This window comes from Manis javanica, chromosome 2 (assembly GCF_040802235.1).
Source record: "Manis javanica isolate MJ-LG chromosome 2, MJ_LKY, whole genome shotgun sequence".
NCBI classification, from domain to species: Eukaryota; Metazoa; Chordata; class Mammalia; order Pholidota; family Manidae; genus Manis; species Manis javanica.
In genome coordinates, this window is record NC_133157.1 from 5,742,494 (window position 1) to 5,756,764 (window position 14,271).

The window sequence follows — 14,271 nt, forward strand, 5'->3', positions numbered from 1 at the left end:
CCTCAGGGCCTGGCCCATCAGAATCGCACAAAAGTCCTGTCCAGGTGAGGGATTAGCCTGAATCCCGGGCAAATGAGGGCAAGACTCCCCTTTAGGACCCAACTGGACATCCTGCAGTGTGACCAGGTCACCAAGCCTTCTCAGAATGTGGTCCCCACGCCAGCAGTAGCATGGCCTGGGAACTTGTTAGAAATGCAGATTCTTAGGTCCCAGCTCAAACCTAGCTAATCAAAAACACTGAGGCCAGGCTGGCAATCTGGGGTGAACAAATTTTCCCAGCTTTAAGAACAATTAAGCTAGGCCAACTGTTTTCAAAATTGTAAACGCTTTAGAGACAGACACCCAGCAGATGACAGTCAGGAGTGGAGAGCTGGCGGGGGCACGCTCGGAGCACGGCTCACCTGCTGAGCTCTAGGCCTCCCAGAAACTCTCTGTGAAAGGTTCTGTGTTAATCACTAGGCCCGAGGTTCTCACTTGGCCCATTCTTTCTCTTGGGTCAACTGGGCAGACAGCACCCAAAGCAAGAGGAAGGGTGTCACAGGAGGAGGAAGCAGCTACAAATGAAACGGAAGAACAGAAACAGACAAAGCAACAGGTCCACACAAGGGAGGCAAGGACAAGTCAGGAAGCGTGTTTAATTGGTGTGACATGATGACATACACAGGAGCAGGAGAGGAGGCCTGGGCATGCTGCGTGGCCCTGTCCCCCTCCGTCTCCAGGTGGTCCCACCTGCACCACCAGGGCAAGGGCCTGCCCCTTCCCCAGAGATACACACCAAGCAGGTTCAGACAGGACAGCACCTCCAGGAAGGGCTGAGAGGGTTGGAAGCAAACAGAAAGAAAACAACCACAGCTGGGAAACACTGCCTTTCACTAGTTTGTTTTTGGGTTTTTCGTTTTTTGTGTTTTTGTTGGTAAGAGTTGCCCAAATTCCAAAGTCGCAGGTTCTGGGTGGGGGCACCACAACCACTCAGACCACTGCACCCACCTTCCACCTCTGCAGCACATTGATGATTCCGCTAATATCTGCCCCTGGGAGGCAGGCTGAGCAGACGCTTGCACCCATTTGACAGATGGAGAAACTGAGTATCTATAGCAGACGTGACTTGCCCAGAGTCCCAGAGAAAGCTGATCAGTGGGTCAGACTGAGAGCCTGGGGCCACAGGACACTACAAAGGCATAGAGAAAATGGGAAAAGTACAAATGGGGGGCGGGGGGATTCTGAACTCACCCCAGTTCTAGGGAGTAGACAGAGCCTGAGCCTAGATGCCAAGACAGAAGATGGGACCAGCTGTTTATTCAACAAAAGCCTTTTATTCATTCAAAAGTCAACCATCGGGTTTATTTGCAGATATTAAAAAAGAGGAGGGGCAAGGCTTCCCATCACAGTGCCTTTATGCTATTTAACTTGCTAAGGGAGAGACCTAGAAGAGGGGCATCTGGGAGACACGCTGCCAATAAGGTGGGGCTGGAGGCCGAGGGCCTGGGTGAGATCAGAACCCTTGCCTCCCCACCCCAAACTGCCCAGTGCAATTACGTTTGGCCTGCTGGGGCCCACGAATGCCTTTGCAGCTCACCACCACCAGGGGGCGCCCCCACGTTCCCTTGGGCCCCCTCAGGAGTTGAAGCTGTGCTGGGAACTGGGTAGCTTGCTTTCTGCAGGGAGGGGGTGCCTCTCCCGGGGAACAGGCACCCCAAAGTCCCCCACCCCCAGAGAAGAGACAATGTCCGCAAAAGCCCAGGTGCGCCTGTTGCCTAGGAAGTTGGCTGTCAAACTGAAAAGCATTTCAGGGGAAGAGGACGCGTCCGCTAGCCCTGGTGCCACTCTGCTGTTACCTGGTTAAATACTGTAAACTCGTTACATCCTCCCAAGTGCTATCAACACACAGTGGGGAGCAGACGCTGTGAGGAAAAGGCCAGGGCCACTATGGAGGGGCTGTCCGCGGCTGGACCCTGCTCCTGGGCCCAGGGAGCAAGGAGCGGGGCTCAGCAGGGGGACCAAGAGCCTGGCTTTGGGTTGGTCTGGAATCTGCAGGGAGCAGCACGTTACCCGGCTGCGCCTCCGGTGGAAACAGCCCTGGGGAGAGAGGCCCAAGGGGGTGGCGCCTGGAGGCCTGGAGAGAAGAGGGAACAAAACTGTCCCTGCCAGGGAGCCGTGGGCAAAATGGCCAGGGTCCAACACCCTGCCGGGAAGAAGGTGGCCCTCCCAGCAGCTCTGGGCTGACTTGGGGCATGGACCCAAGGGTGCCTCAGGCCTGAGTCCACTGCCTGCTAAAGCCAAAGGCCACACCTGTGGCTCCAAACCAAAAGGCCAAAGGGCAGGAAGATGGAAGGAAGGCCTGGCACGCAAATGCCCCATAACCACCTGGGAATCAGTGCCTCCACTGGAGGGGTCCACGTGCTTAACCCTGGAGAGTTCTCAACTACAGGTCCCTTTCCCATGATGCCTCCAGAACGGGCTGCTTAGCAGCGCCTCCCACTGGATCAGAGAGGCAAAGCGAGGCTCAGGCAGCGGCCAGAGAAGCAATTTGACCTGGAGAGAGGCCCCGCCCTCATCCTTCCGACCCAGGCCACCAAGTTCACCTCCTATCCTAGGGTCCTAGGTCAGAGCCTGAGGAACTGCAGGATTTGGCGGAGTCCTGGGCCTCTTCGGCCAGTGGCCTGAGCAGGAAAGTGACCGCAGGTGGCTCAAAGAACCGAGCCTTCAGTCGTCTGTGAAAGCAGAAGTTCTCCCTGGCCCCCACAGGATCTGGGGGGCTTGCAGTACAGGCAGAGTGAAGCCAAGGGGTCTGCTAATGCAAGAAGGGAGAGTCGGGGGATGGCTGAGCATTTCAGCCGACAGCAACGGACACGCAAGCCCAGAGTGGCACAGCCACTCTCCGGAGTGGAGGGTCTGTTGGCTGAGGGGTACTTAGCAGGAGAAACTCTGGCCTCCTGGGTGAGTGCAGAGTGGAGACCAAGGGCAATTCGAAGCAGGAACTGAGGGTCAGCTTCTCCCCTCTAAGGCCGGGATAGGCAGGGAGCTGAGAGATGGCCGACTCTGCAAAGCAGCAGAGGCTGCTGCCCCCCCCGCCAGGAGCCTTCCCCGGCTGAGGACAAGCGCTGGGCCATCAAGCTAGCTCGGGAGTCCAGGAGGGGCGAGGAAGCACTGCAGGCAGGGGCTAGGAATGCCATCTGACCCCACACATCACGAACAGCGGCTGCTATGTCCCTGAAGACTTGTGCCAAGAGACAAAACAGTGACTCAGACAGTCCCCGTGTCTGCTGGGGTCTGGCAAACTTAACCACAGACCGCAGAATGACGCAGTACAGGAAACCCAGGCCTAGAATTACACAGCATCAGCGTGGAAGAGGGGCTCCCCTTCTGGCTCATAGTTGGGGCCCAGAGAGGACAGGGCGCTGCCCACAATCACAGCCAAGGCCAGCCTCGGACTCCTGGACTCTGGCCCAAGGGCATCTGACTTCCCTGGTAGCAGTTCTGGAGCTGCCCTGTGTTGGTGGCAGACAGCACTAGAAGCTTCCTGTGAGCACATGTGGGCCACAGACAGGAGGAGCAGCCACTACTGAGTGGGAATGCCTACAGCCCTTCCCTTCTCCCTCCCAGCCAGCACTGGAGCTAAGCCAGGAAGGGGAGAAGGGTGCTCTGTGGACGGGACAAGGCAGAGAGGCAGGCCGGCCAGCAGGTGGGAGAGAAATGAGAAACTAGTTCCAAAACCACCAAGGAGGAGGAAGGAGCCTATAGGTCTGCTCACCTGCTTGCAAAGACACCCCTGCTTCACTCTTTCCTACGTATCCACTGGCCCCTTCCCACTCCCAGGCTCAGAATAAGCCTCTCCATTCTCCTTGCTTCCGCAAACACCAAAGTAAGAGCTGAGAAACCAAAGGAGGTCCCCTGTTAGTCCTCAGAAAAGATGTTCTGGACCCAGGGGAGGACACAGGATGGGGAGCGTGGCCAGGGCGGAGAGAAAAGAGGTTCAAGAAGGAGGCATTTGGGCTGGAGGGAACAGTGCATTAGCCATTTAAGAAACCCACCTTTCCCCTCTCCAAACATCCAGCACAGTATCTGGAAAAAAAAAAGTTTTTTGGCTTCTTGGCCGCTGCAGGCCACCATCCTCCCAAGCGCATGTGGGCAGGTGGGCGAGGGTGTGCACATGTAAACGGAGGCCTCACATCCCTGGGAGCTTCGGACACGTGAGGCAGCAGCAACAGTTAAGAACCAATAAATAAAAGATATCAATTATATATGTATAAAAAAAAATCCTCACTTTCCCCACAAAAAGCACAATACTGTTATCACAAAACAAATCGTCATAATTAATCATCCTAGCCACGCAGGTGGTCTTGCTGCTCAAGGATGGGACAACAAATAACGTTCATCAGGCCCCCTGACACCCCGAGCCCACCCGTGGCTGAGGGCCTGCCTGCCCGTGGCCCCCCTGGCTGCCGGAAGCAGAGGCAGCAGGCAGAGTGCTCCGAGGTCCCAAGGCCTTCTCCCCATCTGTCAGTCTGTGTCTTTGCACAGAAGGTAGTTTTTTTTTTTTCTTTTTCAATGTCTGTTTGAAATAAAAAACAAAAGCACACGCGCAGGAGAGCAGAAGGGACGGAGGGGCTGCCTGCGAAGCAGCCGCGTCCTTGGTTTCGCAGAGGGCTTTTCCATTCAGTGTTGCTGTTTTCTGGACAAGCGGAGGTTGTTGGCAAGTGGAGCCAGTGGCTTCAGGCAGCGGGCGGGCGCAGGGCTAAGGGCAGGAGAGCCGGGCCTCGCGGCTCCAGGGCAGCCCGGCTGGGCGTGGATGCAGGGAGAGGCTGGGTGGACACAAGAGGGTGGTGTCGGGGCTGAGGTGGCCTCATGGCAGGGGAGGAGGTGAGTGGTTCCCGGGCATCTGGAAGACACGAGAAGGTGAGGCAGGTTCAGAGCTGGCGGCCAGGGACACATGCACACAGAGCCGGCAGGAGGGTCAACCGGACAGCAAGGTGACACTGTACGTCAGAAGGCCTAAAACTACACACCCCCTGGCCCACTCATTCGGTGCTTAGTATTTATTCTTACAAAACAAAGCATTTCCTACAGTATCATCTGTAATAACAAAACAAAGAGGGAGCAAGCTCAGTATCCACCATCGGGGACTCTGGATAGATGCGGCCATAATAGTTCGCAACCATTAGAACAATGCACGGAATGGCCAATGAGCACACAGGAAGATGCTGGCCAGAACGAGTCGTCAGGGAGGCGTAAACCAAAACCACGATGAGACACCACTTCGCTCGCACTAGGATGGCTATCATCAAACCACCCAGAAAATCAAAGTGTCGGCCAAGGGTGTGGAGAAATGAGAACCATCATCCGTTGCCGGCAGAATGTAAAAACAGTGTGGCGGTTCCTCAGAGAGTCTAACACGGGATTACCGGGTGAACCAGCAACTCCACCCCGAGGCATACCAGCCAGAGGAACTGAAAACAGGGACTCAGACAAATACGTGCTTGTAGCAGCGTTATTCAAAAGGTGGGAACAACCCAGGCGTCCATCAATGGATGAAGGATGAACAAAGTGTGGAAGGTGGCTACCATGGAATACTAGTCAGCCCTAAAAAGGGAGTGAAGCACTTGGCACAGGCCACAACGTAGATGAACCGTGAAATCATTCTGCTAAGTGAAAGGAACCAGGCGCAAAGGCCACGTATTGTCATCCCATTGGTAAGAAACATCCAGAATAGGAAAATTCATAGAGACCCAAAGGAGATGGTGGTTGCCAGGGGCTTGGGGGTTGGGATGGAGAAAAACTACTTAATGGATATGGAGGTTTATTTTGGAGGGATGCAAAAGTTTTAGTACTAGAGAGAGATGTCATTGCACAATATTGTGAATACACAAATGCCCTGAATTGTTCACTTTAAAATGACAAATTTCATGTTATGTGAATCTCACCCTGACAGATTTTTTTAAAAAGCAGCATGAGGGACAATCATGTGTGTTACTGGCTGCACCATCCACAGACCCTTCCTGTAACCTCTGTTTACATTACATGTCCCTGTCCCCCCATGTCCCCCGACCGGACAGGTGTAAGCATATCATCCTACGGGAAAAGGGAGCCGTTTCCCTGATTTGTGTGAAATGACCTGAAAACATTATCTGGGCCAATCCGAAGATATGTGGTAGTGGCCCTGGGGGGTAGGAGGGCCCCAAAGACCTGGAGATGGGGTGGCCATCGTGGTGCAGGTGCAAAGGGAAGAGAGAATGGGAGCAGTCGTCCAGAGAGAGCCCACAGCACCCCACAGGACAGGCCTATGCCCTCTCAGCTGTCCATCCCTGTGCCAACCCCTGGAGACACTTGGCTGAGTGCCCAATCACATTCCTTGCCGCCACGATCCGTGAACCCTGGTGATGTGCAGTATTGTATCTGCTGGTTACAATAAAGGCATAACCATGAAGGAACTCATCAAAGGCATTTAAATCCATAAATTCACGATTACATATTTTTAAAAAATTTCATTGGTCACCTCCAAGGGATGTTAGAAACTCATTTCGAAACTGGTAAAAAGAATCAGGGATCCACCCTGACTTTCTTTAAAAACAAAGCCTCAGAGAAGTAACCAGTTGATGAGAGTAAGTTTCCATTTGTGGAAGTACAGCCAGCGATGAAGAAGGAAAGGCAGCTTCAGCAGGTCACCATTTTGCACAACTAATGAATGAATGTGAACGAATGAAGTGGGGATCATCAGTGGCCGCTGACATCACCAGGTGTCATGTGCCCCCTGGTCAACGCACAACCCACACGTGACGTATTCCTGCCACAAGTGGATCAGACTGACTGTCAAGCAAGCCTGTAGTTCTAACTACCTGTTTTCAGGAGGAACATGGGGCCAAAGGGCAGGTTCACACCCGCGTGGGGCACAGTCAGCAAACCCCAGAAGGGTGAGACACCACAGAACGTGTTTCTCAACAAATCAGCAAGAGAGGAAGGGAACGGAAAACTTATAGATTAACATAAACTTAAGAGATCCATAAACCAACTGCAGTGTGTGGAGTTTATTCAGATTCTGATTCTAAAAAACAAAAAATTGTGGGAAAAAAATGTGTGATAACAGGAAATTGCAATGCCAACAGCAGATTGGAGGGGATTTAAGGATTGTTGATGTTTTGGTATTAGAGATTCTTCAAAGAATCATTATCTTTGAGAAATACATCTTGAAATATTTATGTATGAAATGATCTGATACCCTGAATTTGCTTCAAAACAACCCAGTGTGGTGGGGGAGGATGTAGATGGTACAAGATTGGCCATGGATTGGTGATTCTGAAGTTGGGTTGTTAGTACAAGAATTTACACCATTCTCTTTATAATTGCCTATGAATAATAAAAGTTGTCCTTTTTAGTCCACCCCCAAATTTCCAACAACCTGTGTCCACACCACAGGAAGGGTTAAATTATGGCCCAGCTATTTAAAATAATGGTCTGAGGAAATACTTACAATGTAGAAAATATGCATGATCTCAGGTCCTGAATAATTCAGTGGATTATATAACATCCATTTATGAAAGAACAATGATAACCAGAGAAGACAAATAAATCCCAAAAAATGATGGAACATAAATTAGATTAAAATCCTACCAGGCAGGCTCTAGGACGAGCCTGACAAAAGCAGGAGGCAATCTGAGGAATGAGCTACATAAAGGGGGGATCTCATCGCTCTGAAGAGTCTGTCATGGAAATAAAGTCACACCTACTTGGCCAACTTGTGGCTGGTGAGGATACGATCCATGTCTATGTAGGTTGCATTAAAAAGCCACTGTGGACCCAACAGGATACAAACTTTCTGCCAGGTTGGAAAAAACACACTAAAAAATCTCTTTTCTTAGTATTGAGTGTCCAGGAAAAAAAAATTAATGTTTCCTATAAATTGTTCATTTAAAAAAAAAAATCAGTCAACAACATATGTGCATGAACTCATTGTTGCTGAGGAAATACATCCCCATATATATTCACAGAAAACTGCGAGACAAAAACAAACAGGGTGATTCGAAAATAATCACATACTCTAAGGAAATTAATTATACCATATGACTTCTTAGTGGGGAGAGGGTATGTCAAGAACCATGTTTGTACCACATTTTCCACAGCCCGGAGGAAACAATGCAGAATGTTGTATGACAGCTGCCATTGAAGCGGCAGGTGATAATGCACAAAAAGGGACTCTAGAAAATTAGATAATGGATCAGTCTGTACCGTGGGGCCCGGAGCTGCACATGGAGTGTTTCCAAGATTATAGAAATAACTGATAGCGTCTTTTCAAGTTGGTTTGATTATGTTTTTATGTGACCTAGTTACTGAATATTAAAGTCTTTGTTGCATGTTCAATTCTTTTTGAATCACTCTGGGCAATAAATGTTCACTGTGGTTACATCTGGGTTATATATGAAGGGCTTTTTTTACAAAACAAACTTTTTTATTGACATTCTTTTTAAACATATTTTCTCACGTTTATTGCTTGTGTGAAATAATAATAGCAATAGAAACTTCCAAACAGTACAGGCTCCCTGAACGGAATATCACCAAATCAAATGTGATACGTAAAAAGGTGACCACATCGTGGCCAAGTGGAGTTTTTTTAAGAATGCCAAGAGTGGTTTAGCACATTCAAAAATCTGTCGGTGTGATTCATCATATTAACTCCAAAAAAAAGGGAGAAAAGTCGTAGGAGCATCATGATAGATGCAGAAAAATTTTTTGATAAAATTCAACACCATTCATGATTTTTTTAAAAATCAAATAACCCCTGGAAAACTAGAAAGGAAACTTCCTAAATCTGATAAAAATCTATCTACAAAAGACCTATAATGAACACCCTCACTGAAGGTAAATCATTGAAAGCCTGCTCCCCAAGACCGAGAGTGAGACTAGAACGCCCACCCTCACTGCCCCTACGCGGCACTGCGCGGCTGAGGCCGACCAGGACAAGAAAGCGGGAGAAGGAAACAGACGGCAGAAGGATGGCAGAGGAAGAAATAACATTTTGATAGTCCAAAAGAATCTAAGGCAGACTCAGAGATTTAATAAGTGAAGTTAGCAGGATCATATCCATGATCAATAAACAAAAATCAACTTAATTTCCATAAGCCAGAAGAAAGTGAAAAATGCTATTTTAAAATCACTATTCATAACACCACCAAAACCATCAGCTAACTAGGGATAAATCTATCAAACAGTATGAATGACCTTTTAGCTGAAAACAACAAAATCTTACAGAGAAAAAATTTAAAAGGCCTGAATAACTAGAAAGGTACACCATTTTAATGGATTGGAACATTCAACAGCAAGCCTGACAGGATAAAACGAGAACCCGCATTTGAGCTACCGATCAAGAGAGCCAGGAGCTTAGACCTGCAACTGGCTGCTCAGAGAAGGGACGAGAAACTTCTTCTCTCCCAGGCCCCTGGTCCTGTGAGAACTGTCATTTTCAAAGCTTTTTTTCCAACACAGGGCAACTTCTATTCAAGCAACCTGTCCGGCTGAACCTGGGTCTATAAAAATGACCAAACTGGAGGGGCTCTAGCTGATCTGAAGGCTCTGCTCCCCCATGACTAGCTAAGTACCAACAAGCAGACCCAGGAAAGCCCACACTTTCTGCCAACCACAGGCATCCTGTGACTGGGTCTTCTCTGCCGCACTCACCCTGGCTCTGGGCCCGGGACTATACCAGCCCGTCATAGAGGGACAGCGCCTGCACGATGGAAGGGTCTGCCTTGGACCCCTCCTGGAACTCCTGCAGTGTCAGCTTCCCGTCGGCGTTCTGCAAGCAGAGACAGGCAGCTGAAGGTAGGGGGACAGCCAGCCTCCAAGGACAGGGGCCTCTGGACTGGACCCTGGACACCCCTCCCACAAGCCCAGCTCAGGACTGGTCCCCAAAGCTTCCAAGTTAGGTCAGGAGGGAGGCAATGCAGCTCACTGGGTAAGGGGGTCGGGCAACAGACAGACCTGGGCACTTCTGGCTGGGTGACCTTGGGCATGCCACCCACCTCTCTGGGTCTGTTTCCTCACCTCGGGAGGGGAGGTAATTGCATGGCTTCCTCAGGGCACTGGGGTGGCATTCTGTGAGCCTAAGATGTGCAAAGTGGTTGGAAACCTGGAAGCACCCCATACTCCATGGTTATCATTATCACTGCTGTTAATTCCCATAAATGGTGGTAAATCCCAAAGGGCTGAGAGCCAATGCATTTTTCTGGGGTCATTCCTAGAAGGGCGTTTAAACCATTCCTAGAGCGGCCTATGCTGGCCCCCAGGAGACCTGGGAAGGGACTTCAGTGGGTCTCTTGGGGGAGAAGATAATTTGGGCCAGAATCCCTTCTTCTGGAGCATGTCAAGGAAACCTGTGAGAGCAAAATAAAAAGGCGTGGAGACCACCCACCCCACTGCCATGCCCAGGAGGGAAAGTGACAGGTGAGGGTTTCAGTGAGCACAGCAGGGCAGCTCGCAAGGGCAGCTCACAGCACGACTCTGAACACACCGGGTGAGCGCACTTGACCTCCTGGCTCCCCACAGCTGCAAAGTGGACACGTGCTGCTCTGGCCCCCATTTACCAGTAAGAAAACTGGGGCTCAGTCACCTGCCCAGGGTCCATGGCTGGAAAGTGGGGAAGCCAGAGTTCACACCCAGTCTGACTCCAGGGTGGGCTTTGTTTCCCCAAATAAGGGAAGTATGAATCAGCGGGATTTAAGGAGCGTGCGGCCTTGGCGTTAAAGAACACTGAGCCTCTTGGGAGAGGAAGCATTCCTTGCCCCACACTGTGCGCCATCTTCTCGTTATTGTCAAGAGACCAGCCTAGGCCCACCTGACATGGCCCTCTGATGCGGACTCATCTCCCTCTTTTAATTAAGGAAGTAGAGGCCTCAGGCTCAAAGCTTTCAGGACAAGCCCCTGTGCGGCCAGGAGGTCATGACACGCCCAACGTCACTGCCTGTGTTCTCTTATTCAGGGCAAGGAATACTGGTTTTCCCCACCACCATGATATCAAATTTCCAATTAAAACAAGGTTGTTTCTGTTTAAAAAAAAGAAGTTTGATATAAACAAGGGCTTCTTAACCTAGGGTTTGTAGCTAGAATTCAGCAGTTCTGTGAATGTAGGTAGGAAAAAGAGGGTCTATCTTTTCACTAACTTCGAACTGAAATGTAACTTTTCCTTCCATCAAGAATGTAGGTGACGATCCTCAACAGACCCAGCAGACCTTCTGACTTTTGTCAACTGTGGGGTCATAGCTGCCATGGCATTAGTCACATGCATGTCACCACTCAGAAGCCACAGGGTGGGCAGGCCCACCCTTACATCTCAACAATGTGTTCACGAAAGAGAACTTGCATAATTGTACATCACAAATTCTTCTTTAAAAATATTTCGATAGCTGTATCTTAAAATAATTAGCTTTCTTTTTGATCCTATAGATTGTATTTGATTCACTTGAAACCATTATTCTGAGAAGTCCATAGACATCTCCAGAACGCCGAAGGGGTCCACGGCAAAAAATAAACTGGTTAAGCATCTTAGTTGACAAAAGACAACTTACTAACACCTCTGGATGTTTGCTAGGGATGGCCACTGACTGGCGCCACCAGGCCGTGTGGTGGCATCTATGGGAGGGCGAAGCTCCACCCCCAACACCTCACCTCTCAGGCCAAGGACCAGCTCTGCCCTGGTCTCACCTTGTCCATCATGGCGAAGATCCGGTCCACCCTCTTCTCAGGGGTGTTCTCCTCCTCGGGGAGCTCCACAGTGTTCCCCTGCCAGCGACAGAAGAGGTGGTGGGTGGGCTCCTGGCCCTCCGCAAAGATCTGGGCTGGTTCCCAGTGAGGATGCCCCTCCCTGCCACTCCCCACTCTGCCTGTCACCTCCACCACTCTGTTCTGGAACATCCCACCTACCCCCCTGGCACCCCCAACCCCTGCCTGCTTCCCAAGGTGCACAGTGACCCTCACCTGGCCAACTCTAAATCCAGGTAGGAGAGCGGCCACATGAGGTGGTGCCTCCAGACCGGGCCTGGGCTCTAGCATTGATGCCCTCCTGAAAACCCCTCCCCACAGGACCCAGGCCTCTCACCACCATCTGGTAAATGGCATCCACAATGTCCAGCATCTCGTTCCTGGTGATGTAGCCATCATTATCCAAGTCGTAGAGCTTGAAGGCCCCTGCAATCAACCGGCCAGGGCGGAGTTACCCCTGGCCCAGGGCAGGGGAGCCTCAGCCGCTCCCTTCTGTCCTCTGCACTTCAGTACGTGGTGGGACCTCCGGCCTCGTGATTTGCCCAGTCAGTGGGTATTTACAGTGGGCATATGGAGACTCACACACGCACACACACACACACAACACAGACATATGCACCATTTCAACAGGGCTTTAAAATAAAAATAAAAAACTAAAAATCAAAAGGGGAGGGCATTGGGTCTGTAAGAGCTGGGACCTGGGAGGCTGGGACTGAAGAGGGGAGAACTGTGGCCCAGGAGGGGGCATGGTGCCACCCCTGTCCCCCTCCCGGGTGGGCAGTCTCCACCTCCTCTCCACCCACACCCCATCCACAGCTACCCAGCACCCTGCTACGGTCAGCTTAGAAAATACAATTATACACCCCAGGGTGGGGGTAGTAGCTTTTGCATGAATAAAAGCTTCCTTTATTCCTAAAAAAAATTTTTTTAAAGAAAAAGAAGCTGCAGGGTTTTGTTGCCGAGGTAGTGTGAGTGTCTCAGTGGCAGTGGGCTCGGAGTCCCTTTCGAGCACCCTGTTCCAGAGGCGCCTGCACCTTCTCCCCGCTCCGTGGTTCTCTCATCCCTGCCTCCGCAGGGCCTCGCACATGCTGTTCCCCTGCCTGGAGCCTCCTCCCTCAGCCAACTCTCTCCCTGCCCAGCTCCCAACTCAAACAGAGCTGGTTACTCTCCATCAACCCTCCGATCCCTCTTCCTGCCTTGGTTACAGTTCTACAGGAATTTTTTTAGATGATACCCCCATGCTAGACAGACAGTCATGAGAGCAGGTGCTGGTCTAACTGCCCTGCGATTCCCGGCCTCCGGCCCTTGACACACACAAGGCCGTGTTCTGTCAATATCTGCCGGGTGAACAAGTGACTAAGAGAATGAATGAGATCGGGCAGCAGAAGAGCAGCCACGCAAGTGGCGGAGCCAGCCCCGTGACCGGGTCTTCCAGCTCCATGCTGCACTGTCCCTGGTCCCAGGCCTGTGCCCGCTTCAGTGCACCTCTGCTCCCGCCCCGTGTGTCCGCCCCACCTAAGAAAGCCACGGTCCTCCTGCACGGCCCCCCCTGCCCAGGGAAGGTCCCGTGGCCTGGAGAGGCAGGGCGTCTGTGTCGCTCTCCCAGCCCTCGGCAAACGGTGGCCTGGCTGTCTGCCCTCCCCAGCCCGGGGCCAGGTGACAGAGCCCAGGGTCAAGACTTACAGCGCAGCTTCTCGTCCAGCGTCCCCCTCGAGGTCACGGACAGCGCCTGGATGAACTCAGAGAACTCAATCCGGCCGTCCTGGCAGGAGAGGGGGCAGAGTGACCCACCTGGCCGGCCCGGATCTTGGGCAGGCAGTGATGGGCAGCCGCAGGCACCAGACACCGTGGCCAAGGGATGCCCAAGTGGGGGGGTGGAGCAAAGGGCCGAGGGATGAGAAGGAATGGGGGCAGGAAGAGAGGAGGGGTGGAAATGGGACAGTTGGGTGGGAGGGGCCGAGGCTGAAGGGGGAGCCCAGCTCCACGTGCCATGGGAGAGTGAGCTGGAGGGACGCCAGCATGCCCACAGACCTCTGGGCAAGCGCCCCTCAGGGGCCCCTTTCCCCTTGGCCCGAACCTGCTGGAGAAGGCAGGGCTCCACACTGTGTCACCCCACCTATTTGGTTTTTTGCAAATAAGGAAACTGAGGGCCAGAGAAGGAAGGCAGGGCTCTCCCCAGGGCCAGGCGGTGTCACAGGCCAGCGGCACACGGGGGGAAAGCCGGGGCCTGAAAGCACGAAACAACCCGAGTGCCCAACAGCAAGGTGTGTGCAAACAAGGAACACTCAGTCCGCTGGGAGGATGAGGGAGCCGGGGAGGATGCCACGTGGGACAGAGTCCAGAGGACTGTGGCACCCCATCAGTGGATATACCAGTTGGCCATCCCCAAGAGGGGACACACGCTACAACAGATAAATATGATGCTGAGTGAAAAAAGCCAAGCACAGAAGATCCATACTGCATGAGACTCAGAGCCTCAGTTTCCTCATCTGCAAATCGGGGGAGTCAAAGAACATCCCCACAGGG

General features: G+C 51.8%; 1 protein-coding gene across 2 annotated transcripts in view; it reads right to left on the reverse strand.

Moving 5' to 3' along the window:
* Positions 1 to 616: 616 nt before the first annotated feature.
* NCS1 (neuronal calcium sensor 1) overlaps positions 617 to 14,271 on the reverse strand; it is a 48,539-nt gene continuing 34,884 nt past the window's right edge. Inside the window, exons 4-8 of one of the 2 annotated variants that reach the window (XM_037007918.2) lie at positions 13,429 to 13,507; positions 12,083 to 12,171; positions 11,689 to 11,766; positions 9,667 to 9,784; positions 617 to 4,879 (exon numbers count right to left, since the gene is read on the reverse strand). In XM_037007918.2, the coding sequence (XP_036863813.1) occupies positions 9,686 to 9,784; positions 11,689 to 11,766; positions 12,083 to 12,171; positions 13,429 to 13,507 (345 nt within the window). In that variant the 3' untranslated portion in view covers positions 617 to 4,879; positions 9,667 to 9,685. The remainder of the gene's footprint in view (positions 4,880 to 9,666; positions 9,785 to 11,688; positions 11,767 to 12,082; positions 12,172 to 13,428; positions 13,508 to 14,271) is intronic. The other variant, XM_037007919.2, reaches the window with a different exon arrangement.